The sequence below is a fragment of the Telmatherina bonti genome (genome assembly GCF_933228915.1).
Source record: "Telmatherina bonti genome assembly, chromosome: 4".
NCBI lineage: Eukaryota > Metazoa > Chordata > Actinopteri > Atheriniformes > Telmatherinidae > Telmatherina > Telmatherina bonti.
In genome coordinates this window covers 33,270,615-33,298,358 of record NC_136622.1, presented here as the reverse complement: position 1 = coordinate 33,298,358, position 27,744 = coordinate 33,270,615, and the positions used below count along the sequence as shown (strand labels likewise).

Below are 27,744 nucleotides of genomic sequence, written 5' to 3'. Positions count from 1 at the left end.
TAAATTAACTATATATTAAAGTAATTAAATATCTAAATAAAAATTAAATCAAAATAATCTGGCTTTCCAGACAATATGTGGAGAATAGCAGCAATATCTTAAAACATCTGAAAAACCTCGGGTTTATGTAAACTAGGCTCATCTGTAGGACAATCCAGGTGTTCAGAACAACACCAACAGATTGAAGGCCTTTACACAGCCGCATCGGTGCAAATTAACCGCACAAAACTGCAAATAATTCAGAGGTTAAGTATCAGTGTTTATGTCTATGTAGACCAAGTGTGAATAAATTATAAAGACTTTAAAAGAACAAACATACAACAAGCACAAATTATATTACACAAAGACAACAAGACGCTTGGCCAATCAGCAGCAACAACGCGATGCTTGCTGTTAGATGAGAATATTAAAAACAGCAAACCTCAGTTAAATATTCTAAATAGATGTGTAAATGCTCTTAGACTTAAAAGTCCTGTATATTTTTGAGGGAGTAGTGATGGTCAGACGGAGCTTTCCAGCAAACTGGTTCTGTAACAAGTTCACTTCTTCAGACTCTGTTTGGTCCCGTGTGCCGTGAGGAGGGGTGATATTTGTGTTTTGTAAAACTACAGTGGTTTTAGCAGACAGAAGACGGTAAACATGCTTGTGTTTCAAGCTCAACGATGAGCATTACAGAAGAGATTTTATTCCTTTTTATTAGGAAACAGTAGTTCTCCATCTGTGTTTGGGTTTAGTCGATGTTTGGTTTTGGAAAAAACTTCTTCAGCCTTTTGGACTAATCTGAACCGCTTCGCAAACGGGTCCTACAGTACAGCTGGGCAGCAAGGCTCGGAGGTAATCAGTCCTCTGAAACAAAACGAGTCTCGATACGCGCTTTGTGTACGTACTTCCTGGATTACCAGAACTCTGAAGCCTCGACACATCCCATCACTATCAGGGCATCTCTGAAAGCTTTAGCACCTTCAACCGTCCCACATGACTCAAAGTATGGTGCCAAGAAAAGCTACTTATAATTCTTTGCATTTAAACATGCTACATTTGGCTCTCTTTTAGAATAGAATAGAATAGAATAGAATAGGAAGTATAGCATAGCTTAGAACAGAACAGAATAGAATAGCATAGCATAGAAATAGAATAGCATAGCATAGCATAGGATAGCATACCTTAGAAAAGCATAGCATAGAATAGTGTAACATAACATAGAATAGAATAGCATAGCATAGCATAACAGAATAGAATAGCATAGCATAACATAACAGAATAGAATAGAATAGCATAGCATAACAGAATAGAATAGCATAGCATAGCATAACATAACATAACAGAATAGAATAGAATAGCATAGCATAACAGAATAGAATAGCATAGCATAGCATAACATAACAGAATAGAATAGCATAGCATAACAGAATAGAATAGCATAGCATAGCATAGCATAGCATAACATAACATAACAGAATAGCATAGCATAGCATAGCATAACATAACAGAATAGAATAGCATAGCATAGATTAGAATAGAATAGCACAGAATAGAATAGAATAAAAAAAAAAACCAATATAGAAACAAAATATATAATAAAGAATTTCAAAGTGAAAAAGAGGAAGGTGTGTGATATTGTTGCACACAGATGGTATATGACATCACCCGTCTGTGGTCATGTATTCTCAGCAACATGACAAGCAGAACCTCTCATCAGAGTCGGGCGACTACTTCAGAAAAAGAAATAACTGAATTTATCCTGCTGAGCAGCGATCCCTGTCCAAACAGTACACGTTTCTCATGCTTTAAGGAATCACACGTGTATCTAAGTCCTCCCAGCTGAAGAAAAACCGTTAAAAGATCATTAGAGGGAGTGGAAACATCAACTCTCTTCCCCGTGTTTTACACTAGTAGTTCAAGATTTACAGCGTCTGAGGAACGTTTGTCAGAAGCTGCAGCTCTTTACCACACATATGCTTACTTCCTTAGTGGAGCTCGCCACATCCTCTGTGCACAAGGTGTAGGGTCAGATAAAGTTCTGGGTTAGAAGAACATGTCACCAGAGAGGAAACTGGAATCAGCTCCGTCTCTTATTCCACTGCTGGACTACAGTAACTACGGCTTGACAACGTCTGCAGCTGGAGGTAGCGCGGTCTTGCCTGTAGTCTGGTCAGGAAGCAGGGGAATGTAGAAGGACTTGTAAAAGACAGAAAAAAAAAAAACGTGTACTCACACAGTTATTTGGGTCCACTACAACCTTCAGAGCGCTGCTTTCATGGATGTCCTCTTTTCCAACACACTTCACATCAGGCTGTGGAGACAGAAAGCGAGATCAGACCACACTCATTGCTTACGGGAATTCTGTGTCCCATCAAAAGAGAACATAGGAGGAGCTAATAAAACGTCTGGTTTTACGTTAAGCGGTAATGTAAAGTGGGATAAGAGCAGCACCGAGTGAAGGTGGTACGATCAGGACTTACAACAACCGCTTTGACCACGGGCGAGTCATCCTTGATCACTGCAGGCGCCGTCTGGTCGTTGCCTGCAGCAGCAGCAGGAGCTGCAGTGCCGTCGGAGCTGCCTCCTGCCTGGCTTTTGTCTACACCAGTGGCCGGTTGGGAATCGTCTGCAGGAGAATCAGTAGCCGCGGCAGCTTGTCCGTCGCCTGCAGGAGCTCCAGAAGCTCCAGCAGTCGAAACTACAGCAGGTTCTGCTGGGAGAACAACATGGTCTGGTGTTGTTAGGAGCAATTCAAGTGCAAAACTTTCCAATCATGTGCCAGAGGCGGCTGTGATGCTGACCTGGTGTTGTTGCTGCTGCAGCTGGTGCATCTGTGGCATCATCCTGACACATCACCTCACCTGCAACAAAGAAGGAAAAGAAACGTTGACTTTTACGTGCTCCATGGTGCTTGTGTAGATCCCAGCATCTTCTGTTACTTCAAGCTTTTACAGTTTGTTTAGTTTCTCTTCATGAGATTAAAATGTAATTGAAAGTGAAACTAATCAGCTTAATTTGAAGCTGTGAGCAAAAAAGACAAAAAAAAAGACAAAATCAAAACATCACTGAATCATGATAAGACCGACTTCGCTGCAGGTCAAACCTTCATAGTTTTGGTTTTAAATTTAAGGTTTCACTTGTTTTTTTTCCCATCTTCACCTTGTTCTGCTTTACTTCCTGTGTTTGTTCTGCTCTCTGACTGTATTGGTGGTTTCCATGTATATTATGCTGAGCTTGGAAGTCAGGATTTCTGAGTTCACGTTAAGAAAAATCAGCACAAACACCCATGAAGTCGAGTGTCTGAGATGGAAAGGTGGAGCAACCTTATCAGCTTTGACTATATAATCCATTTTTGCTGCTTGGTGTATAAAAGGTGCTGATAGTTGCAGCTGCTGGGTATCAACACGGCGCCACGCCAGTCCCATACAACCAAGACTAGAGCTGATCTTTGGTTGTCGCTGCAAAAAAAAACAAACCTCTGCTTCCGCCTGTAAACCAAACATAGTCAACAATCAGTCTGATTAGCTTCCATTAGCAGCTCCAGCTGCTTTCTAATAGAGCTTCATTCGTACAGCGACAAATTCATCTCAGGGCACTTTCCAGATGAAATGTTCCACAACAATCCACTGGGATCTGACCAGTGTTTATACAAGCAAATTAATAAACAACAGCGTAGCTAAGAAAAACGGTCATTTATTAAGACACAAGCTGACAGAAGGGCTAATAAACAGTGTATTAAAGCAACTTTCACTTCTGAGTCAGAAACTGGACTTTGTGGGCCATTCCAGCCGAACTTTCCACCAACAGTCCCAACACAAACTGGTCGACTACACAGCAACCTCTGAGCATCACAACAACAGAACATAAAGCATTTGCAGCGAAACACAAACCAAACCAGAGTAAAACAAAAGCAGCTCCACTTCTGTTTACTGTAGCATCCTGGTGGAGTCGTGCACTTTCTGACTCGCGCAGCAGCTTGTTTGAAATGATCAGGAATTACGGCAACATGAAACAAAGGCGACATCTACATGGAGAAAAGAACTGGTGCCTGGAGGAAACACAATTATGCTGGATGATCTGCAAAACGATGAACTCCAGAAGCAGCGCGACTAAAACCGACTCAGCTCGCTTCGTGGTAGCTACTCGTAAATTCTGTTAACTGTATGAACAAAATCAACTACAGTGTCTTAGATTTTTTTTATTTAATAACTTAAGTTAGCATTAGTTTGTGCAAAGCAGCACTCATCCTTACTGCATCACTTGCTTCCTGCACTGCAGAGTTTAATTTGAACTGTTTGTCTTTGTCATTTAAGCCACGCTGTCAAGGGCAAAAGTAGGTTTGTACATGTGGGCTTCTTCTCACCGTCTGCTGCTTATGTAAATCAGCAGCTCGGTCAGAAGGGATCAAAAGATACTGGAAATATTTCAGGATGAAGTTAAGTGGAGCAAAGATGCGACTAACAAGCGTTTCCCTACTTAAACTCAGAATAAAAATGTCCTGACTTCACGCTGAACGACTGTAAACTCCCACGTGCACCATGCCACAGCTCGGTTCAGCTGCGGGACCACACACACAGCCATGCAGACGAACCGAGGCAGCGTCTGAATCAGGGGTCACCACATTCGCCCACCTTCGTGTAAACAGCTTCAGATCTGACCAAAACTCTGTTGCAGGCAGCGGGAAAACGTGTTTGGCCACCATTATTTAGTTAATCTCATTCATGTGAAGTGTGTTTGTGATCCCTGTAAACAGTCTGCGATCTTAGAACCACAAACAAAAGGTAGGGTTTCATTGGTTTCTCTGAGGGGCCAGCGGGGTCTGTCACACCCTGCAGACCAGAGGATGAGTGTGACTTAGAGGCAACTTACCGGCTTTTATCGAGTGGATCGGGTGCAGATGTTTACTGTGGTACCTGATAATGTTTCTGAGGACAGACAGAATCTGCTCAGGCTCTGAGCCATCAGTATCGACTGAAACACACCTTCTGTTTATGGCCTAAAGCCTCATCGTCACCCAGCAAGATGTTAACATGTTGCAGCTGCATCCAGGTAGTTACACACAGTAGCTCTCCAGCACTGTGGACACAGACACCTGAGACAGCTGTGTGAAAAATCTCACTGTACTTCCAGCCAGGACCCCCCTCCTCGCTTCCCTCCCCCTCCTCGCTTCCCTCCCCAGCATCAACATGAACCCACAAAACCTGCAGTCTGAAGACAAACATACGACTCCACCATAAACACAGCCTTGGCCTCCCTCCAGAGGGGGCGGGGTGGGGGTGGGGGGGGTTGTAGGGGGTCGTGGAGCGCCAAGCCGAGGCCACACGTTGCGTAACCTCTGGGTTCAAGTTAAATGTCGCTCTTGACGACTCCTCTCACCCCTGGCCGGCATCGAGTGGGTTTCCCACCCTGGCTGTCCTCCTTTAAGCTTTTCTTTCTTTAGCCTGAGTGTTCTGGGCTTTGATGAGGCATGTAACCATGCCAGATGTAAAGCTCTAAATCACGCTTAAACAGGAGGAAAATAAAAAAAAATCCGGGCTCTGGTTGGTGCGTGGCATTTCTCAGATTGGATGGCAGAAATCTAACGTGCAGAATCCCGACTAAAATCTGCCTTCTGACAGCAACAGGCTGTTCCTGCTCTCTGCTCCTGAAGTCGCTTTTTCTTTTAGCGCGTTACATGTCAGGTCACAAATAAAGCTCCAAGCCGCTGGAGGTATCGCTGAGGATCTCACAGGATAATATGGAGAAGCTGATTGCATTAAGAGAGGCCAGGTCTAAATTGACAACCCCGTATTGCAGATCATCGCTCATTACGGAAGGAATAGCTCTGCGTCAGAAGCTGAATCATTTATTTCCAAGCTTGTGCAGACGGCAGAGATTGCAGGTCGTGGGAGGACGGCATGTCTTATCATCAGCTCACATTTTTCTGAAAACTAAGTACTGGGTCCTTTTTGTCCTTCCAGGCTACCTCATTTCAACCCTCCTCCCCCCTGGGAACACCGTCCAACTCCCCTGGACAAACCGACAGATGCAACAGCATCACTTTATTAACACTGCTCTGCAATCACAGCTAATAAAATGCAGAAGATAAGCGCTTTCCAAAGGGAGGAGAGTGTAAAATACTGATAATGTCACGGTTTACCAAAAGTTATTAACTTTGGAAGTTACAATTTGTCCAACTTGAATGTTGTTTTGGAGCCAAGGCCAGCACGAAATCCAGTAAACTAACATGTGGAAAATGGTTTCTCTGCTTCCTTTAAGGACAGGCATTATCAATACTCTGGTGATACTTTGATATCTGTGAGTCAAAATATCGGATCAGATACTTTTTTAAAAATATAAAGATACCACTGTGTAGACAGTTTTAGGCATTAAACTTAAATGCAAAACCCAGCCGTGGTGTATTCATGCACAATGGAAAGAAATTTAAACCGTCTTATATTGATCTGCTATTTTTTTTTTATTTAGACATTTGGCATTGCTCCTCCTGTTTCAGCTGCAAGCAGCAAACTATGTGCTTGTTGGATGACACAGTGACATCTATCGTGTGCATTTCTAGAGCTGATGCTGTAGCAACTTTTAGATCCGGTACGCGGCGTGACGTTGCAGCACAGTTTGGCTTCACGCTAGAAAACACACGGGGAGTTCTGAACACGCAAAGCAAAGAAACACAAGAAAATATAAAATAGAGAAAGACAAAAAAAGAGTCATCGTAAGATGGTCTTTTTTCTGGCTGGAGAGAGCTAACACGTCAGGTAGGATGTGAGATGGATGCTGGATTAGCCGTTGATAGGAGGCGCTGACGGAAAAATGGTAAAAGTTCTGTAGTGTATTTTTAAGACTTGAGCATTCCCAAACCTGTGCCATCAGGGGGTCACAACTCGTCTTTCCCAGTCTTGTCCAGCCTCTCGGCTTTTGTGCCGCAGCTTATTGTCGCTGCCACTCCTGCTTTTGAATCTCTGTCGGGGAAGAAGCAGGAAATTGTTGCAAAAGCAAACACCGTCACACCTGATTAAATGGCTGCAGTCGGACACAGCGGCTCTTTACTTATAACTCATGGTATTTGAGGATGAGGCCTGTTTCCTCCCCGGGGAGACAGGGGAGGAGGCCTGAAGAAGGAAAAGAGAGGAGGAGGGTGGGGGTGTGAGTGGTGCAGCTGCACGGAGCCTCCTCAGGGAGCCTGACTGAGAGTTACTGGACTCTACTGTGAACTCATGCAAAAGGGAGAAAAGCCTCAGCCCCACATCTTGGGACTTGGATTTAACCTCCACCCTGACTGCAGGGACAACACCTTGGAAGTCATAATGAGCCACACCATCATTCCTTCACTGGAGCGTTCGCAGTCTTCCCTCACTTCCTTTCTGCTCCCTTTTCCATGTTCACAAAGTTCGGACATCGTTTCGTCTCACAGAGCCTGAAGGAAGTCCTGGAAACCTAACCTGATCTAAAACATGAACTTTTAACTACATCTAAACTACTAATTGTTCATTTGATTCATCTGGATTGCAGTGAGGGATAAAAGATTCAGCAGTAGAGCGGCTGCAGCAGAACTTCCAGGAAGCAGACAACTATCAAACCTTGCCATAAGTCCACTGCAGTCCAGACACAATCTCTCCGCTCCTTTAACGTGAGAACTATTTTTGTTTCTGGATGGTCGGGTGGCAAAAGTTGACATTTTTTTCCATCCTGCCCACACCCTTTGTGTTTTCAAACAAAACATACCATGATTTGGAGGGAAAAAAATGAAAAGGAATTAATAAGAGCGTTGAAACAGTATCTGTGCACATCCTATGACAGGATGTTGCTGTCACGGTATGTGTTGACCTCTTGGACCTGCAGAGGCAAACATGATGGGCGTTAGAGATAACACAATCCACCAGGCTCGCGCCCCTGGAGTGGGACAACAATCACGCTAACTGTCACTGGGATACAATGCCGGGACTGTCTGCTGATGAGAAAATTTGCTTTAACTGAATTATATCGCATTTCTGTTTAACCCAGACCTAATTTTTCCTCTGCTCTCTGTATGCAACTTCTAATTCAGAGCAGCTTCGGAGAGGACAGCAAACGTGAAATGAAAACACAACTTTATGACGGCAGCTGATCACTGCCTACTGTTTACATTTCGTCTTTAATTCGCTCATTAAAATAGTTTGAGCAGGGCAGTGAAGCTCCAAACCTGCTTCCCAAACAGTCACTTTGTTCTTGTTTTTGTTTTTTTTTGTGGACATGAAACTGGAACGCCCAGCTGCTTCGAGAAGCTGCTAACTGCTCTCCGCTGTGCGTCAGAATCGGCTTCAACAGATGTCCGCAGACCGATTCCAGCTGCTGTTTTAAGATGCGTCGTGGGGAAGAAGGTTGGACAAAGATACTGGAACCTCTGACCCCTGAGCGATCTGGTTTTGTGGTTGAATGAAAGTGGAAAAGGAAGATAAAAGATTTGGACAACCTTTCAGAAATAGCTGATGAAAAGTCTTGGAAGACATACGGTTCATACATGTGCCCACATGTGGACCCAATGAATGAGCCGTACCTTAAAGAACAGCAAAGGGCAGGATCTTGTGTTTTCAATTAGGGTGTAAAAAGTTTGCCTTGAAAAGCAGGCAATTTGCTGTGCGTTAATTACCAGGAGCCGTTACGCTGGCAGTCAAAGGGAAGGCTCATTAAGTGCTTTTATTTCCCAGAGTAAACAGCGTGACCCCCCCCCCCCCCATTAGGACAGCACAGCTCAGATATCTATGATAGATTATGTGATTTGTTTTTTATCATGTTAAACCTGAAGTAAAACAGCTGTTAAAACTCTGTAGAAGCAGGAGAACGGTGTTGCTAGGCAACCTCAAGGCCATTTTTTTATTTAGCTCATCCTTTAAATCTGACCTGAGACATGTAGAGTTTATTGTTCAACAACATTTTCAGGTTGAAAATAAAGGAGGTGAAGGCAGAATGTTGTTTTTTTCTTCTTTTCTTAACGCTGGTAAAACCCAACAGCTGTAAAAGTGCAGCAGGGTGCCAGAAGAACAAGGAACAATAAGCTCACCAGAACAGCAGTAATTGCAGAAAGGAAGACTTGAATGCGGCCTCTGGTTTTCATTAGGTTTGTTTCGCAAGGTAAATATTGTTGCTAGACGATCCGTTTCACCAAGTCGACTCCTTTTCCTGGACGAACATTAAGCCAGCGGCGACAGTGCCTTTGTTTTCTTATCATTAATATGTTTCATTTGGCATCAAATGACATAAATCTGGAAAGAGGAAGCATATTTAAAATGCATTTCCCATGTTCTCCTGGTATTTTAGCTGTATGGTGACCAGGATTTCACATCCAGAAGACACTTATATGTCGGTTTGAGAAAGCGCAGACTACGGGGTTAATTACTCTGTTCACATTGCTTCACATCCATTAGTCAGGGGCCCAAGTGGACGCACACCCTCGCTTGACATAAGACAACTATCTGCCAAAGCTTATGTAAAAGACCAACGCCCTCCAGCAGATGACGTGATTAAAACTTAAACATCATGATCTGGGATTGAAAGAATGCGGACAAAAGAGGACCATGAGAAAGAAAGCGGCCATGTTTTAGCCATGTTGTTGTTGGCAGGTTGAAGTTGCTGTCTGAGATGAACCATCTCTCTGGTTTATCCCTTCTGTGACTTATTGTGTTGCTTTATGCGTCTGTGTTCCATTAAACTTCACACTTTATGCCATTTTAAAGCACTTGCATTACTGAGGCTAATTGAGGGTGTGTGCAACTAAAGGCCAGCTACTGAGCTTTTGCATTTGTGCACAGAAACTCTTAGAGTCTTCCAAACATAAGAAATCTTGGTTGACTGTAGCCTTTACAAACAGCAGTTGTCACAGTGTATTCTGCTTTGCAACCGGACGAGTTATTGAGGAGAACAAGCTGAAATAAGTGAGACAAGATCTTTTTCTCTTTCGGTCGGGGGTTTTCCCCTGAAATCTTGAGAGACAGAGAGAAAGAAAGAGAGCGACATGGCTTTAAACATACTCTAAGAGGCGTTGAATGACATCACCCAACTTTGGCCAAGCATGCCCATTTCAGGGCTGCATATTTGCACGCCTGCATAACTCCTGAATGATAGCCATGGTAAGTGGGAACACAAACCAAATCTGTTTGCTGGAGTGGGGATGATTGACCTGCTTATATGTGTTTAAGGTGTTTCCACTAAGGTTCGCTGTCCATCTCTCTGTATTTCTGTTCTTCTAGTCACAACTGGAACTGCAGCGAGCCAGAACACCACAAGCAACTTTTTCTAATCCGTCTTTGGCCCGCTGGAATAAAAACAGCTCTAAGAGCTCTAAAAGCGCCCTGAGGCATCAAGGCATTAAAAAGGTCAACAGTTGATCCTTTAAGTCCTGCAAAGTTGTGGGTTTCAGCCGCTGCAGATCGAGCATGTCCCAGCAAGTCCACCCGATCCCATTGTGAGTTAACAGTTTTCTCCAGTCAGGAGGGAAACGCCTCAACTGACCAGGAGCACCTCAAAACAACTTTGTGCTTTGGTAAGGCACTGACCCATCTGCTTGGCCCTGCAGCACTATTTTAGCTGAGAGGTGTTCAGCTGTATTTGGCACACTGAAATAAACTTTGCTTAGAAAACGTATAGATGGCTGCGTGAAAATATGACCAACCTGCGTAAATAACTGCATATTTGAGGAGGGGATAAAGGTTGGGCTTCATCATTGTACCTTTGTTGGTCTCTCAGTTTAACTGCTGCTCAGTCTGATAGAGCACAGACCGATCCATAACAGTTCCAAAAAAAGATGGGCAACATGGCAAAAAATCTGCATTTATCAGTGGTTTGACAGAGTCTTTCTTCATGTAGATCAAAACAACCATAATGGAGCATGAAACATTCAAACTGTCTGTGTCTCTGAACGACGATTGACGTCATCGGGCCGGTCTTCTGACCCACACACAGCACCACAGCCACCACATAGGCCTATATTGTTAGAAGCAGTCAACGAGACAACAGATGTCTCTTGTGACTGGTGGGGAGGAGGCCACGCAAAACCGTATCTAAACAATAACCAAAATAGCAGCGCAAGTGCGCAGACGGTCAACACGGAATTCCAGAAGCGCTTGGGTGAAGATACGATGGCCCGCTGCACATATGAGCCATATGTGACGATGCTTTTGCAAACTCACACAGCAGTGCCAGCTGTCCATGTGTTTCAGCAATGTATCAGGTGTGTGTGACTGCAGATCTGCTGCGAGGGTGGGTCAGCCACACCCCTCGTCATATTCTTAAAGTAAGAATCAGAAGCTGTCAACTAAAGCAACGGCTTTAGACCAAAGCTGTTCTGTTTGTGGGCATTTGAACACATTCTGCACGAAAGCCTTCAGCGTTCACTTGTTTCTTTATATTTTGCTTCAAATTTTAAAATTTCAGGCTAAAAATAGTCATTAAATTGTCGATTGGTAGTATGGAAAAAGGTGGATCGGTGTGGATGTTAGAGTACAGTAAAACACGGGGGAGGCTGTGTCATGGTTTGGGTGCTGGGGATCTGGTCAACACTGATGGTTTTTTATCAACATAAAAGTGTCGACAATTTCTGGTTGACCTTAAGTTGTCATTTTGAAATCTTCTGATTGGCAAAGGCAGAGTTTTTCTGCTTTTCCGGAACCTGAATCTCAACATTATTAAAGCAGTGTGAGATCATGTTGGAGGAACACCCGAAGAAGAGCTTGAGACACTACTCGAGTAGGAAGCAGAAATTTACTGAAAACCACCGACAGCAATGACAGAAACTTGTCATACAAGCTGCGTTGAAGAAAATTCAGAACCAGATTTACTTACATTTAACCAGCATTCCAACACAATAAAAGTATTCATAGGAATAAAGCTTCTCAGACTAAATATTAACTTTTAAGCTCCATAAAACTGTACAAATCCAGTTCCTGCCTTATCTACTGCATTTCCATTGCATGTGTTTGAATGACTTGTTCCGGTTTTCAGATCCGAGTCCTTCACCATTTTGTAAATTTGTCCATTGAATCTTGGCTTTATATGTCATAGACTCAGATTCTCATTTGTTTTTGGATCTTCTGAACTTTTCTGATCTCTCTAGTCTTCTTTTTCAGTCACATACTGGAGACATTTTCCCTTCATCCAAATTGCTCTGAGCGCCATAAAAGACTAATAAATTCTCTATGAACATGAAAGCCATTTGAGGTAATTGTCTGACATGCATAAAATTTGGTACACAAGTGCTCCCTGTCAGGCTCTACAAAAAAGCCTCACGGACCTGTTGGCTAAATTAAACAGGAAGTCGGCCATTTTGTAAAAGCTGCCAATTTTTGGGTAATTTTGGCCTTTTCATGTGCCACGCATTTTAACAAACTCATCCTAGGGCTTTTATCCAACTGACACTAATATTGCTCAGGACACATTTGGGAGGTGTGTGTGATTAAAAGTTATGGTAATAGTTTATATAACTCAACGTGTGTATTAGGGGCGGGGCCTCAAAATTTGATGTCTCGCCTTCAACAACAAATTGATAGAACACCAAGAAAAAAAAACCAACACATCTGCACCAAAAGAGCCATATATGATGCCAGTCCCATCCTAAATACAACTGCACATTAATGTTTGGATTTCAAATTAGCCCCGCCCCCTAGAAACTGGAAGGGTCCTTTTTAAAACCAAGGTTGCCATTTATCTCAGATATACAACACCTGATCTGCACCAAACTGACACTGGGCCAGTATAGTACAATGCTGACCACAAACACATCTCTATCTGAGATCACTGCCATAGCCCCGCCCCCAGGAACCTAAATGACCTGATGTGGAGTTATGCTGCAGTTAATGGCGAGAGAAGCATGGTAGGAGGTCACCAGGGGAGGCGGTGCAAATAGGCCAAGTGGCACCATAGATGCGAGGGCCTTCATAGCTGCTTGCAGCTTTCTAGTGTGTTCTTGGATCCTCAGAACCTTTCTGATCTCTCTAGTCTTCTTTTGCAATCACATACTGGAGACATTTTCTCTCTCATTCAAATTGCTCTGAGCGGTATAAAAGACTAATAAATGCTCTACGAAGATGAAGGCCATTTGAGGTAAGTTTGTGACTAGTGATGGGCTGCTTCAGTGAAAAACTGACTTGACCTGACGGGGAGGACCCAAAGTAATTAGGTTTCCATCTAAATGTAATTACCATCTGCTACGCTGCTGCAGAGGGTTTCTGGTATGCCTTTTTATTGCACTAAACTATGAACATGTTCTGCCGTCTGAAGATATTTTCCCTTTTAAAGTAAAGCCTTAGTTATTTCCATCAGTCTGGAATACTCCGCCTTGTCTTCTCAAGGTCAGTCCCGACATTTACCGCCCAAGCGCCCGTAGATGAAGCCCAACAGCTCTGCAGAAGTCGTTACAACGTAACGGACTACAACCAGCCCCGCTTTACAACCGGCGAGGCTGCAATGCCATCCAAGCCACACATCACCCTGCAATTAGCATCAGGCCTCAGAGAGATTTGGATCAGCCTACCCGGTGAGGCTGAGCGTGCACACTCGTGTGCACACATTTACTGTCTGCAGATCAGAGAGGAGCACATTTTGGGAGGGAACTTCTTTATGTTTTTTTGTGTTGAATTCACATGTTATGTGGGCAGTTTGGGAATATGTTGCACCACAGCAGCTCACACACGTGGCCATGAATTATGTTTTTAAGCGGAGATACAGCTACACAGTAAAGACATGGAAAAAAAAACATTTTATAATAAAATACAAATTTATATGCATGTTGAGATTGTGGAAAGTGTGCAGCTGCATTCAAATACAAATTTGCTCCACCCAGACAGGGTGATTCTCCACTACTGAGCAGTTCCTTTGTGTCTGCAGCCATACCACCCCCATGCACACCCCTTTTCATCTTTGTGCAAACCCATGGTACCAAACATACAAGCAAACACCCCAAATAGTGTTAGCTACTATATACACAACTAAATCTACCCTATAATACTACAATATTGTTCCAATTTACTGGCATAAAAGAAAATTCTAAGAGAAAGACAAAAGAATTTAATCTCACACACAACATAAAGCCCAAAGAGGATTCATGAACTACTTAAGGAGTGAATTAACTGATAGAAGAGCACTCACCGCTAAACAATAGAGCGCAGAGCAGCACAATTCCAGCCGTGCTCCTGCAGAGCCCATTCATTCTCCACATGGATGCGGCCATCCTCTCAGCTCAGTTTCAGCGCAGCCGGCGGGACCGTGTGCCAAAGCGAGAAAGAAAAAAAAAAGTGTGGGAAGTGAAGGCAAGCTGGAGGGTCGGCGGGAGTCGGAGGTTTCCTGTGAGGTCTGAGTGAGCGGGACAGACAAGAAGGATAAAGCCTGGCTTGTGTTCTGTGTCTCTTTATATGGCCTCACTCCTTCAGCCTCCCTCTCTCTGCTCTTTCCACACCCCTTTCCTAACTGCCTCCTGTTAACCCATTTCCCCCACGGCAACCGTCCCCGTTTCCTCCCTTCACGTGTGCATGTGTGTAAAGCAAAAACGGGTGTGATCATGAAAAATTTGACAACACACGAAGCTTTCTTTTGGTTTGCTTAAGTTTTTCTTTCCTGGAAATAAAAACACTAACCAAATTACAGTTTATTACGACTGGTTTCAGTTTGACTTTGTTAGTATTTCCCCCCCCAAAAAACTCAAAATATCTCAGTATTTACATTTTGCATAAAGAAAATGCACTTGGAAAACAGCTCCAACATGTGCATTTACGCAGCTGAGAAGCTAGTAAAAGCACATGGCGTCACTCACAACGCCTGGCCCCAGTTTTTGTGCCTCCCTGGACAGAAGATCAGCATCCAACAGTGAGTCATCCGTTGAGCTGCACAAGCACACACACACACACACACACGTTTACAGTACATAACACACACTGTGAGACACATGTGCTGACCTCATAGACCAATCACACACGTTATCAGCAGAAAATGACAAGCTGTAGCCCCGATGTGTTGGAGTGTGATGAGGGGCGTTCACTGGGCATGTTCACATGGACACAGATCCAGGCGGCCACATCTGGAAGCACTGCAGTCCCACTGCTGGTTTTTCTGAGGTCTGCCTGGAGACTCGTCCATCAAACAATGCAGCCATGTGAGGACGGAGCGAGCCAAGTTTCTGGCTGGTGTCTGCAATACGCTTTAAGACCCGGTTCTTTCTGAAACAGCAATGGAAATCATCTGCATTTCATAAAAAAATGTTTTAACTCTTATTAAACTTTTTATTTCTGGTAATTTCATTTAAAATAATATTCACACTTTATTGGTAAATTGTAAGAAAATGTTTTTTTTTGCACCTCCTTTACCTGTATTACGTGTGGTTGCTATGGTTAACTGATAACCACAGTGGTCAAAGATTTTTGGAAAATATTTAAGATTAATATTTAAGTGAATTCACTAAAACACAGTTAAGTAAATGTGTATCTCCTGGCAAATCACTGCGTCCTTGTGTAAGACACTTTCCCCTCCTTGCCAGTGTTGGCATAGCGGGTGTATAAATGTTTACTGGTGGTCGAAGTGGCCGTTGGTGCCGACTGGCTGCCATGTTTCCATCAGTCTACCTCGGAGCAGCTGGAGCTACACATGTAGCTTACCACCACCAAGCATGTATCATAAAAGAGGCTCCTGGACTTTGCTGTCTCTGCTATCTTCCTCTAGTTCCCCCTCAGGATCCTCAGCAGCAAAAAAACTTAAGTTCACGCCGCCTTGTCTTTAAAATTTTTTTTAAAAATCTGTCCATGCTTACTTACATAAGCACATTGTTTAGTACGTTCAGAGGGCATCCATGCCGTTTCAGAGTGGAAACACTGGCGGCACATGTGACGATCATTTTTTGTCACCGGCAGTGACGTTTTGAAACCTAAAACCCTTGTTATATATGTCCACATGCAGATGCACAAACATAGTATTCGTAAATCTTCACTTCGGTTTTTAAAAGAATCGTTTTTATTGCCGAAAATCTGCACTTTTGTGAGGATGAGGTCAAATCGTAGAAGAATATCTTTGTTTTGTTGATATCAGGCTACGTGTGTGCACGGCCTTAGACATGTCACACAATAATATTAAACTAATTACTAATAAAAAAATAATTTTAATTATAATAATAATAATAATAATAATAATAAAATTTATTATTATTAATAATAATAATAATAGAAACATTATCATCATTATTATTATTATTAACAATAATAATAATGAATAAATTATTAATATAAATTACATAATTATTAATGACATTGCTTCTTATCACAGGCGACTTGGTGAGGTGTAGGAACCAGATCCGCTCAGGCGGCGCCTGCCAATGACATCACATTACATCACTCTCCATAAGAATGCAATAGGAATCTGGTGGTTTCTAATTTATCAATAGATATTTTTGCTTTTATTTTACATTTCCTTTGGCAAACAAAACATGTTTTCCGCGGACCAATAAAGCTCCTTTCAATCTGAATCGATTTTGTTATCATGGCAACGTCTGAATACATTGCAAACATTCTTAAAACACCACCAAACGGAGCTAGTCCTTTCAGTGATACACCTGTACTACCCATTTATTTATAAGTGGTTAAATTGTGAATTAATATTGTGAATATAAACTACATAAGAGTTACTAACATTAACATTTACTCACACTGTTATTTTTAATTGAGTTATTTTTCTATCTTTCTTTTCTTGGGAGTTTTAGAAGTGATGGTCAGGTTGTGGTAAGTCCCGTTCGATAGGTAATGATGGATATAAAAGTTGTTCGTGTATCAAACGAAAAAAGAACTACAATCCCACTTCACTGAAAACTACTTATATAAGTTGTCCGGACCCACCATAATCGTGTACCCAACGTCCAGCCCATCATATACTGTGATGTCATCAGCAAGCGCAGGGCCCCGAGCAGATCTGACCACCTGAGCTGATCTGGTACCTGCACTGGTTTATACTGGCACGGTGTTGGCATCAGGTCAGACCCATGTAGCTGACGCAGATGGAATGTTTGTTTATATTTGAACGTAAGGGTCTGCTGATGGACGAAGGGCTGGTAGCTGCCGGTAAACTCCACAGAGTCGAGTTTCTTTGATGGTTTGCTTCAGTGGTGGCAAGTATCAATCAATCAATCAATCAATCAAGAAAGAATAGTTTATTCATCCCTGAGGAGAAATTTAAGAAGTATTTCCTGCTTACAACAACAATATGCGCCGATGGGATTCATTCAGCCATGGATTTATATACATGTGTATATATACATACATATGTCTATGCATACAGCTACAAGACCTAAACATCCAGACACACAATTATCCTCTGACCAATCAGCTGGCATACCGGCATTCATGTAGCTGGGGTGCACGTCAGGCCTCCCCGGGCCCACCCACCCACCGGCGACACCATAACCTACCTTATGCAGCCGAATTGCAAGTATAAATCCAGTCTAAAGGCCAGTTTATACTCGCGCTGCGTCTTTGTCAGGTAAGGTGGTTACGCTGAAACCACCGTAGGTTCTGTAAGTTCTCAGAGGCTCGACATGCACGTCTTTGGACTAGACTCCTGCTGGTAGCAAGTTTATGCAGAACTATTCCATCGTAATTAGTCTGTTTACATGTTTCTGGATGTTCTCACTGAGTTTAGGTGGTAAACGTGGAAAAGAAACTACAACGTGTCGTCATAACCCTCCGCCCAAGTGAGAGAGAACATCCTACTGGCATCAGCTTTACCGTGCTACAACAAGCATAAGTCCAACGTTACTCTGCTGGAAGTCAATCGGTTTGTTGAGTCGTCATTTTCATGTTTATTCCAATGCTCCTGTCCAAGTTGGCGTTTGCAGAGAGAGAAATATCTTTCATTCTCTCAACTACATCACATCAGTTTTTTTTAGTCCAATGAAGGATTATTTTGTACATTTTCTGTGCTCTGTACGACACAAAAGATGCATCTGCACCTGTTTGGGGACTTGATCTACCTCAGTATGTACTGCTCAGCTTTCCACAGAAGTTCTGAAATCCCTTTTTTGTCACTTGTTTCTAGTTTGACACTTTCAACACATTCTGTGTGTTCATTCTGGAAATGTGTGTCAGTGCTACATTGTTGTGTTGTTTGCTAGTTTCTTGGCACAAATCGAGCAAACGGGTAAGCGGCGTTGTTGTCAATGAATGTTTCTGCTCATGCAGAATTACACTCCATTTCCCTCTGGAGCCAGTGCAGAAGGGCTGCAGAGACTTGCAGAGCCCCGCCCTATAGGGAAGTACCCAGAGGACATCCTTATCTGCTCCTTAAAACAGCTCAACAACCAGCCTATCCATAAAAATGCATTAAAAAAAAAAAAAAAAAAAGGAATTTAGCATGGAGTAAAAGTAGTAAAACAGAATAAAATCTAATCTAAACAATAAAGATTTAGTTAAAAAATAAATTAAAAACTGAATAACCCCAAGTCTTAAGTTCACCTGAAGGCAACAAATGAAAAGTTTTAATACAGATGCATGTTGGTCACCTAACCCCAACCCTCTTGGAAGGAGACCCCTGGCCAGACTGGAACTGCAGGAGAACTCAAATATCTTGTTTTGTCTTGGAACACCTTGGGATATCCCAGTCAGAGCTGGAGAATGTCCCTTGGGAGAGGGCCATTAAGGTCTCCCTCCTGAACCTGTAGCCTCTGCGATCTGACCTCTGATAAGTGGAAATAAACAGATAGATGGAAGGAAGAAACTGGAGAACAGTTGAAACATGCTGCTAACCATAGACCGTATATGAAAGACGGACAGAGCCGGTTAAAAGTGAAGCCTTTGCTGAAGTGCATAAAACTGCAGTTCCCCCTTCATCCACTAGGGGCTGCAAAACAGAACAAATCCCCATAGACTCCTATGTTAAAAAGACAAACTTCACAGCAGAAATAAACATGTTTACAGTCTGGCTCAAAAATCCATTTTAGGTTTAATAGGTCAGGTTTACCTTCATGACAACTGTGGGGGGGAGTGAATTTTTTTCTAAGTCACCCATTTAAAAGTAATTTAATCTCGAAATTCTGCATATTTAGGGGCGTGTCGTTTTGATTGACAGGTACCCAATCTCCCGCTTCAAGTAAGAACAACGTCGAACAACCGCGGTTTTTAGCCGGTTAACAACATGACTTAGCTTTAGCCTGCTCACCTCCGTTAGCTGGTTAGCTCCTGTTATCTCCGGGTTAGCTTGGTTAGCTTTTAGCTACAGAAAGCTCAGAGTTCGCACGATGTCAATCATCCACCATGACGCTCACAGCCCCCCTCTCAGCTCCACCCGTCTCGCCCGGGAAATATTTGTATTTCCCGGGCGAGACGACACACGTGCCCCTGCCAAGATGGCGATGGTAGGAACCGCCCACCGAGCTTCAATTCAGCTCTTCAGAAACCTATATGTGACGTCACGGAGGCTCCGTCCATCTTTATTTATACAGTCTATGGTGCTAACCAACACACAACTCTTAGCTCTGTCCACTATGAAGGGGTGAGCTTCATGTAAACTCCCCATCTTACAGACTAAACCTGACCCAGATCCCAAGATCACATAGTTTGTGAGTCCAGAATCCCCCAGATCCATGATGTCATACCAATGTTATGCTGGACACAGATATGTATATTTCTATTTTATATCCTATAAATACATAAAGTGGAAAAAAGTCATGACCTTATTAGTTTGTGTGTGAAGTTGATGTCTGTAAATGGGAATCATGTTCACACAGGTTAGTTTAGTGGGGTTCTGCTCATCTTCTCTCATTCTGACTTTAAAACAAAGAATTTCAGTGTAGTATAGGGGTGGGGATGAGGGTGGGGGGGCTGCGGACTCTGCCAGGACATCACGAGGATCAGCACATGGTAGCAGGGTCTGACCCTCAGGGCAAAATATTGTTGTGGTTTGGATACTTTGTGTTCCTTTTTAGGAGTGTTTTGTGTTGTTTGAGGCTTTCAAAGCTTCTCATGTAGCATCTACAAGGAGTGATCTTTAGAAGTTCATATGTTTCTAAGTTGTTAAGTTTTGAGATAATGATTTTGTTTCTTTTCTCTTTTCAGTGTCTTTCATAGCATCTTTGTTTTGTAGACTTTTTCTAAATTGTGACATAGGAATTATTTACTACTTATTTAACACACTTTTAATCAATTGATGTCCAAACCTAACACCTGCTTGCAACCAAATTTGGTTAAATTCCAGCTAAAGCTGGGTTAAATTTGCATTCTGAATGCCATACATGAATGCTCTCCTCTCTAAGATGATCTCAGACTGATCTCAGATCAACTCAGAGTTATCACGCTGATCGGGAAGAAGTCATTCTACAGTTTACCGGTTAGACGTGAAATCACAAACTAAGACTAAAATGTACTTAGTTACTAGTAAAATAAAATAAAATAAAATAAAATGTACTTAGTTACAAGAATTCTTCCTGAAATACAATGGAAATTACTGTTATTCTGAGAGAAAATGATTATTACTGTAATAAATCAACATAATAATAGTAATGAAGGTGGCTAAAGTTCAGTTAAATCAGATGGGGAAGTTATGTAGCTTACATTGTGTGAGGATCTCCTGCCAATGAGGTGGTTTAACCGTTAGGATGTTAAGCATGAAAACCAGAGCATTGCTTCGTTCCAGATGTTTCTGCTGAAAGTTTGTGAAACCAGGCCACAAATGAGGCAGGTGTTGGCGATGATCCTGCACTCTCGATCAGGCTCTGCATAAATTCCACGTTTGTAAACACAATGCAATTAGTAACAACCAAGATAATAGACTCTGACTTTTAATTCAGCAACAAGAAATCTGATTTTCTGAGCTTCTCCAACATCTGTGCTGCTGCATTTCAGCCTCACTCTTTATTAAATAAGTCAGTTTTCTTCTTTATTTTCGCTTCATTTTTTCTAAATTTGAAATAAAAATAAAGTGTATTATTATTTATAACAGTAAAAGCGTGTGATCGAGTTGACCAGGAGTTCTTTCTTTACGCCAACAGGAAATAAAAGTGCAATCACTAGGACATTATTTGATTAGAGTTGTAAGCAAGGCTGAAAATAATCCTGCACATTGAGAAACGTCCCTGATTTTCATTTAATTTGATGACCTTGTGTGGCTTAGGAAACAAGGTGTAATGTAACCCTGTTGGAGAAGTTAAAATCCAGATTGGGAAGAAAAAGAACAGTTTTACCACTTTGGTCACTCTTTTAGCAGTCCTGCATGTAAATCTTTATGCTTCCTGCAACTGTCCTTACACATGATCCTGACAGCCAGACGTGACCTGCATGTCCTGCAGACAAACCCAGTGATCACAAGCAAGCATATGGAGTGCTATGGTGTCCAGTCTCTGATGCCTTTTCTGCATTATGAGGGTTATGTATCAACAGTTTCAAGTTTCTAACCAGAAGAGCTGTACGAAAAGAGCAACACAGAAAGATGAAATGGTGGCAACAGTATAGCTAAACACAACAGCCAGACCTCTGACAGAATACTCTGGAGATTTGCAAGACTCAACACTTCCCACATTTTCAGTTACAATAAATACAACCAAAGCTACTGCATGTAAATGCTTGAACTGAATATTTTCTAATTTGGTATTTTCTGATCATTTAGGGCAAGGGACCAATTTCTGTGGCTGAAAAAATGAAGCAGATGCACAAGTGCCAAAAGCATTGCAGAACTATAAATGGCTACTAGAGACTTCCCATAGACTCCCATGTGAAAATGCACAAGTGCACCACAGAAATAAACATGTTAACTGTCAGTTTCGGCTTCTGCAGCTGAAAACAATAAAACAACAATAAAACAGAGACCAGAGACCTCTAGATGGTGCCATTGTCTCTTTCTTCAGGATCAGGGGGATAGTTGAGTGTTTATAGATTTATTTACAAGGTCCTGACAGAACACAAGAATTAAAGAATTAAAGAGTCTTTAACAGTGGCGGAGCTAGACTGTAATGCATGGGGGGGCCAGAGGACAGGGCAGACTTTCAGGGGGGGTCATGTACTAAGAACGAAAATAATCATACGATCACTTTGAAGAGAAATGTTAAATAAAACATCTTTCCAATCATAATCTGGATCACCAGGTAGAAATATTTACAAGTTCTCCAAGGTTCATCGAGAGGTAAGCTGGTTGTTTTGGGGTGTGTATACTACACTGGCTTCTCTCCAGATCAGTCAGAAATATCACCCTTTCTATTCTACAGTCATTTAGCAGACACTTTTATTCAAAGTGACTTACATATGAGTGAGAACAACACAAGCATGAAATCAAACAGTAGAGGACATCGTAGAAAGGTGCTAATGGACTGTCCAGTTGGACGCAAGTCGTTCCATTAAGTGCTACAGTTGTTTTTTTTTGTTTTTTTTTTGTTGTTGTTGTTTACTCCCTTCCCACCCCATAATATCACCTATGTTATAAATACAAAGAATGAATACCATACTTTTTGTTGCAAAGAACTGGGCTAGGTTCTCCAACTTTCCAACAAATATAGCTATACGAAGTGTTGAAGTGCTCCTCGAGGAGGTGAGTCTTCAGTTTGCTCTTAAAAGTAATTTAAGTCATTTCTCTTCATTAATAAAACTTCATATACAATGTCACAATAGTTACTGGATACATAGCTCCACATTTTCATGCTTAGCTAGCCTTCTGTTTAAACTAAATAGGATCAAACAGTGTAGCATAGTCAGCGCTTTGTAACTTGACTGCTGACATAATCTGACCATGTTTCTATTATTTCAGCTCCAATGTGAAAGGTTACATAACTGATGTGTAGCCCCTAAATACACTCTCTGAAAACTAAATATGACACAGTTTTCCCACATTAGCTTAAACCGTGTCTGGTGTTAGAACAGGGGTGTCAAACTCCAGTCCTGGAGGGCCGATATCCAGCAGGTTTTTGTGGTTTCCCTCTACCAACACAGCTGATTCAAATCAAATGGATCCAGCAGCTTCTTGTCAACCTATTTATGAATGTTGATCAGGTGTGTTGGAGCATGGAGACAACCAAAACCTGCAGGATACCGGCCCTCGAGGACTGGAGTTTGACACCTGTGTGTTAGAATATAGCACATAGCACAATAGAGCATTAGCACATTACTCACATATTATTTTGTTTTGATAGAGCTCTAACTTAAATTTAGGGTTGGCACAGCTGCCTGTTTATAGACAAACATTTCTGGAAATGTTGCAGAGCCCAAACATCAAAAGAATCATTTTGCTTTTGAAGACTAGTCAAGGTCATCCAGTCACTATTTTAAGGTGTGTCCCCTTGTAGAGAGACTTCTCTCGACTGAATCTTTTGATGATTTTATCCACCGAATATTGTGAAATAATAACCACATAACCATCAAGGCTTCGGGCCCGGACCGTTTTTATTCATTCATTCATTCATTCATTTTCTGAACCGCTTAATCTTCAGGGTCGCGGGGAAGCTGGAGCCTATCCCAACAGTCTTTGGGCGACAGGCAGGATAGACCCTGGACAGCTTGCCAGTCCATCGCAGGGCCACACAGATGGACAACATTGGTTTTCAATATAAAATCTTGTACAATTTGTTAAAGATTTTATATTTCTGTAGTACAGCGCATCTGCTGATCCATCAGGAGCACTGAAATATGGTATCAATAAAAGGTATCAATGCTTTTCTGATATAATAATAATATATAATAACTGTATCTGTTTACAATCCACAAGGGTTGTGAGAGACCTCTTTTAGGACCTTAAAACAAAGGAAGAAAAAAATCCACATATTTGCTTAAGGCATGGGTTCATCGTCTTCACAACGGCCTGGAGGCCGGCCCTTGCTGGTTAAGAGGTTAAAGTGGAACTATTATGTTCATTTCAGGCTAATTTATTTTTATTTCTGAGACCAGAAGGGCTGGGATTGATCCGAGTTATTGTCACAAATGGCTTTATTTACTTCAGACCGACCCTCTCCGTAGGCTGTCAGATCAGCCTGCGGGCAAAACGAGTGGATTGAGACTCTTCCGCATTAAGCCCCGCCTCCCGCCACTGCACTACATCAGGAGCGCGCACCGCACCTGCTTTCGCCGTCATTGTAACATCTCATAAACAGATGGATTAGGCTCATATGAACTCAATAAAAAAACCAAAATACAATGTCAACACATAGCATACAGCCCTACATGTTGGAACCTGAATCAGACCCTGAAAACGAAGTGGAAAACAGCAACCCACAGCAACGAATGCAGCAGGATGTCTCTCTTTGGTAAACTCACCAGCCATCGTTGGAAATAACTTGATCCCACGTTTTCCACCCGCCTGATGTATTTGTATATGTCCTTGTTAACCAGTAGAAGGTAACCAATCACTGAACCTTATCCCCCAGGACGTCACAAGGATTTCCAAGCAGAAAAAACTCTCGCCGCCATGGAAACCTAACGGAGAGCGTGCTAGAACTCAAACTCAAACTCAAACATGCGTTTAGGTGATAAAAAAACAGTGATGTTCACATGTCTGATGAGGATTCAACACTGTAACACTGTAGAAAGCTCAGAAAACTCCAAATACCATAATAGGACCCCTTTAAAATTTCCTGCAAATTCATGTCTTTTGCAGACGGCTGAACATCCAATTTCAAGAGACTCTGCCTCTCTACGGTGCTCTTTTTGTTACCCAGCTACGTTACTGACTGGTTGTTAATTAGCTGCAACATCTTCCTCCAGCTGTATCTATATTTAAAGGCCTTACTTTTCCAGTGTTTAGCACTTGTTCTTTGCTCTACTGTGAATAAAACAGTTCATGAGATTTACAAACTTTATATTTTTCTTCGCTTAGATTTTACTTGGCATTTCTTTCTTTTTTAAACACAGTTTTTACTCAACAAAATGCCAAAGAGCAAATGTAACAACAGCAAACCAAGAAAAATTCATTTCCTCTGGTGTTGTTCCAGCTCTCAGACAAGTTTGATGAAATTCAGTGGTTGCTTTTGCCTGCAAACAAACGGCAGCAATCACACACATATACACACATACACACACACACACACCTCAGCTTTTGTGCTAATCAATGGAATAAAGTTTTTAAAAATCTTGTTTACAGTTTTTTCCCCCTTTGGGTCTATCATTGAGGTTGATATGCATGACCTCCTTGCTTTATCGACTGAGAGGCCTGTGTAGCTGCACTTTCCAAAACACAGTTATAAGGACGGTGCCAAACTTTTCTCTTTCTGTCTCCTCCCTTCTTTAACCCTCCTTTTTACTTTCTGCTGCTCTGATCCCACACAGATGTTCGCTTTTAGCACTCCCTTCTGAAGGGAGCCTCCTCCTATTGTTCATAAAGTCAGTCATATGGTTCTTTTAGACCCAACTCAATGCACAAACCATAAAGCTGTTCCATGAGAATACTTAACATGTACGCTCACAGCTTGGAAATTTTTCAGCATCACAGGAATTTTTCATTCTTGGGAGAATATGAGGATAGCGTCGCTGAAGTCTCCTCTTCGTCCTACCAGCTTTACATCCCTTCTCTTTCTGAAAAGGGCAAACTCCACAGGCATGTAACTAGCCCTAATTGGCTCTGATTGGGAGACATCTTGAAGTGATTTATGCTGAAGGACGAGAGGGTTGTAAGACTTTGGAGAGCGCTGGGTCTCAGAGATTTTAAATCATGACCCCAGGAGGTTTAAAACCCAAATCCACATTTTCTTTCAACATATTTATGCATATTGATGCAGAAGCTAGCACTCGCTAGGGAGGAGGCCAAATTGTAAGACACTTCAAAAGGTATATCACAGCTCATATTTCAACTCCACATATTTTCTCTATTTTAATTCAAGCTGCAGATAAATTTATAGTGAGCTGTGTAGCTTCTTCCAAACATTTCCCCACAGTCAGAAACAGCAAAAAGCAGGGCAGAGATGGAAAAGGTGTCATTCTCACCATGAATTGCAATTTTTTGTCTAGATTTTTCACTAAAAAAATGTTTTTTTCAAGCTACTTCATTTCAGAATGATTGGTTTTATCCATCTAAACTCCAGAGAAAGCAGAACCCTGCCATCTGCATGTCACCTACTCCTCACCACTGCAGCCAGTAGATAATAAACCGTATGTGTCAAGACAGCGAATGGTCAGATAAGGTCTAAGGGATAAATTTACTGAACTTAGGCTGCTCAGATGGCTGTAATTACATATATCTGTTTGATTAATCTTAAGGGAACATTTACATGCATTAAACTGTCACTGAGGAAGGTGAATGTTCTCGCCAAGTGTGACTGCTTTGCAAAGTTGCTCCACTAAGACCTTCATATGGTGTAAAAATGCTTAATAACATGTTGGAAATGGATTTTTTCTTATTTATTATGCCATTTAATGAATTAAAGAAAGCACTTAGATATATGATCAAACACTGATTTCCATGTGTATTAATCTTTTGAACATTTGGCCACTAAGTCATTTCACACAGGGAACCATTAGATGGCACTAAAAGACCAGGATTTTCAAACTATTTCATGACCACCACCAGGAGGAAAGATGTTTAGGAACAACCCAACTCTGACCTCTTGTGGCAAAAGAGGAAGAAAACATTTACATCTCTGCACAAGGATGTATAAACCCCTTCCATACCAGGAGCAGATCAGCAGGTCATGATTAGAGTCAAAGAGAAGAACCCAACTCTTGGATATAAATAGAAAAAGAAACCATCTTGCAGAACTTGAACTTAAACTATGTCAAAGTGAAATAAAAAAAAAGAAAAAAAAAAAAAAAGAAGAAGAAGCTACATTAAGCACATCAGACTACATGCACCAGAATTGGGCTGGAAAGCTGCTAGCCTTTACGATGCAGACCTTTTCATTCAATTACCCAGGATAACACACCCGGTGTAGATCTAGGTTTGTTGATGAGTGGATCAGGTGGTGTGTGTGTGTGTGTGTGTGTGGAGGGCATCTTGCATATGTGTGTTTTGAAGCAGGGAGCTGCACATCTCACCCCAGTCGTTCTCTGAAGTGTTGCTCTGGGCTCGTCAGGAGACGCTCAGGTCCTCCACATCAAATATTCATTTCACAGAAACTCCTAAGCCTTAAATAATTCTCAAAGAAGTGTGCCGAAAGCGAGGCCTTGCTATCCAAGGCACGTTCCTATCTGGACAATGGATTCAAGGGAGTGTGAGGAGGCAGACAGAAAGGAGGGGGGGGGGGGGGGGGGGGGGGGGGGGGGGGGGGCTGGCGGGGAATGGGGAGAGAGAGAGAGAGACGTTCAGTAGGAATTTGATCTATTGTATGTGTCCATAACAGACAACTAGCTTTCATTCGTATCAGCTTGATAGAAGGTGGTACAACAGGCCATGTTGTTTTATATCATCCAACACGGATCAGTGCTTCTCTTCCACCCACATGAGTTATGGACATTTTTAACCACCACGAATGGCTCAGAATAAACTAGTCTTACATATCTGATTGATATGATCTCGTGATTCAATGGACTAAATTGTCATTTCAAGGTTTTTGAAGGTCCAGCTTTCATTCGGACCGAGTCTGCTGTCTGATAACAACCGTCAGCAGATCTCATCTGATCTGACCGGCTCCCATCCAAGCTTTCATTCAAGCCACAATTACGCCACACTGGAAGGAAGATCTCGCTCTCATTACCCTGGCATATCTTTGTCCCCTGAGTGAACGAATCTGGCCCCTCTGGTGAGTGTGTGGCAGGTGGCTCATCGACTTGGCCCCCCGCCCCGGTCCTGCTGATAAGGGCTCAGCGTGGAAAATCAGACAGCGGCGCCCTGGCCTTTCAGAAGTGAGTGGGAGAAAATGAGCCA

General features: G+C 42.2%; 1 protein-coding gene across 4 annotated transcripts in view; it reads right to left on the bottom strand.

The window, feature by feature from the left end:
* Window positions 1-27,744, bottom strand: part of cd34 (CD34 molecule) — a 36,172-nt gene that overhangs the window by 6,346 nt on the left and 2,082 nt on the right. Inside the window, exons 1-4 of one of the 4 annotated variants that reach the window (XM_079239448.1) lie at window positions 14,095-14,312; window positions 2,784-2,843; window positions 2,463-2,695; window positions 2,216-2,293 (exon numbers count right to left, since the gene is read on the bottom strand). In XM_079239448.1, coding sequence (XP_079095574.1) covers window positions 2,216-2,293; window positions 2,463-2,695; window positions 2,784-2,843; window positions 14,095-14,176 — 453 coding nt within the window. In that variant the 5' untranslated portion in view covers window positions 14,177-14,312. Of the gene's footprint in view, window positions 1-2,215; window positions 2,294-2,462; window positions 2,696-2,783; window positions 2,844-14,094; window positions 14,313-27,744 lie in introns of those variants that run through there. The other 3 variants (XM_079239449.1, XM_079239450.1, XM_079239451.1) reach the window with 3 other exon arrangements.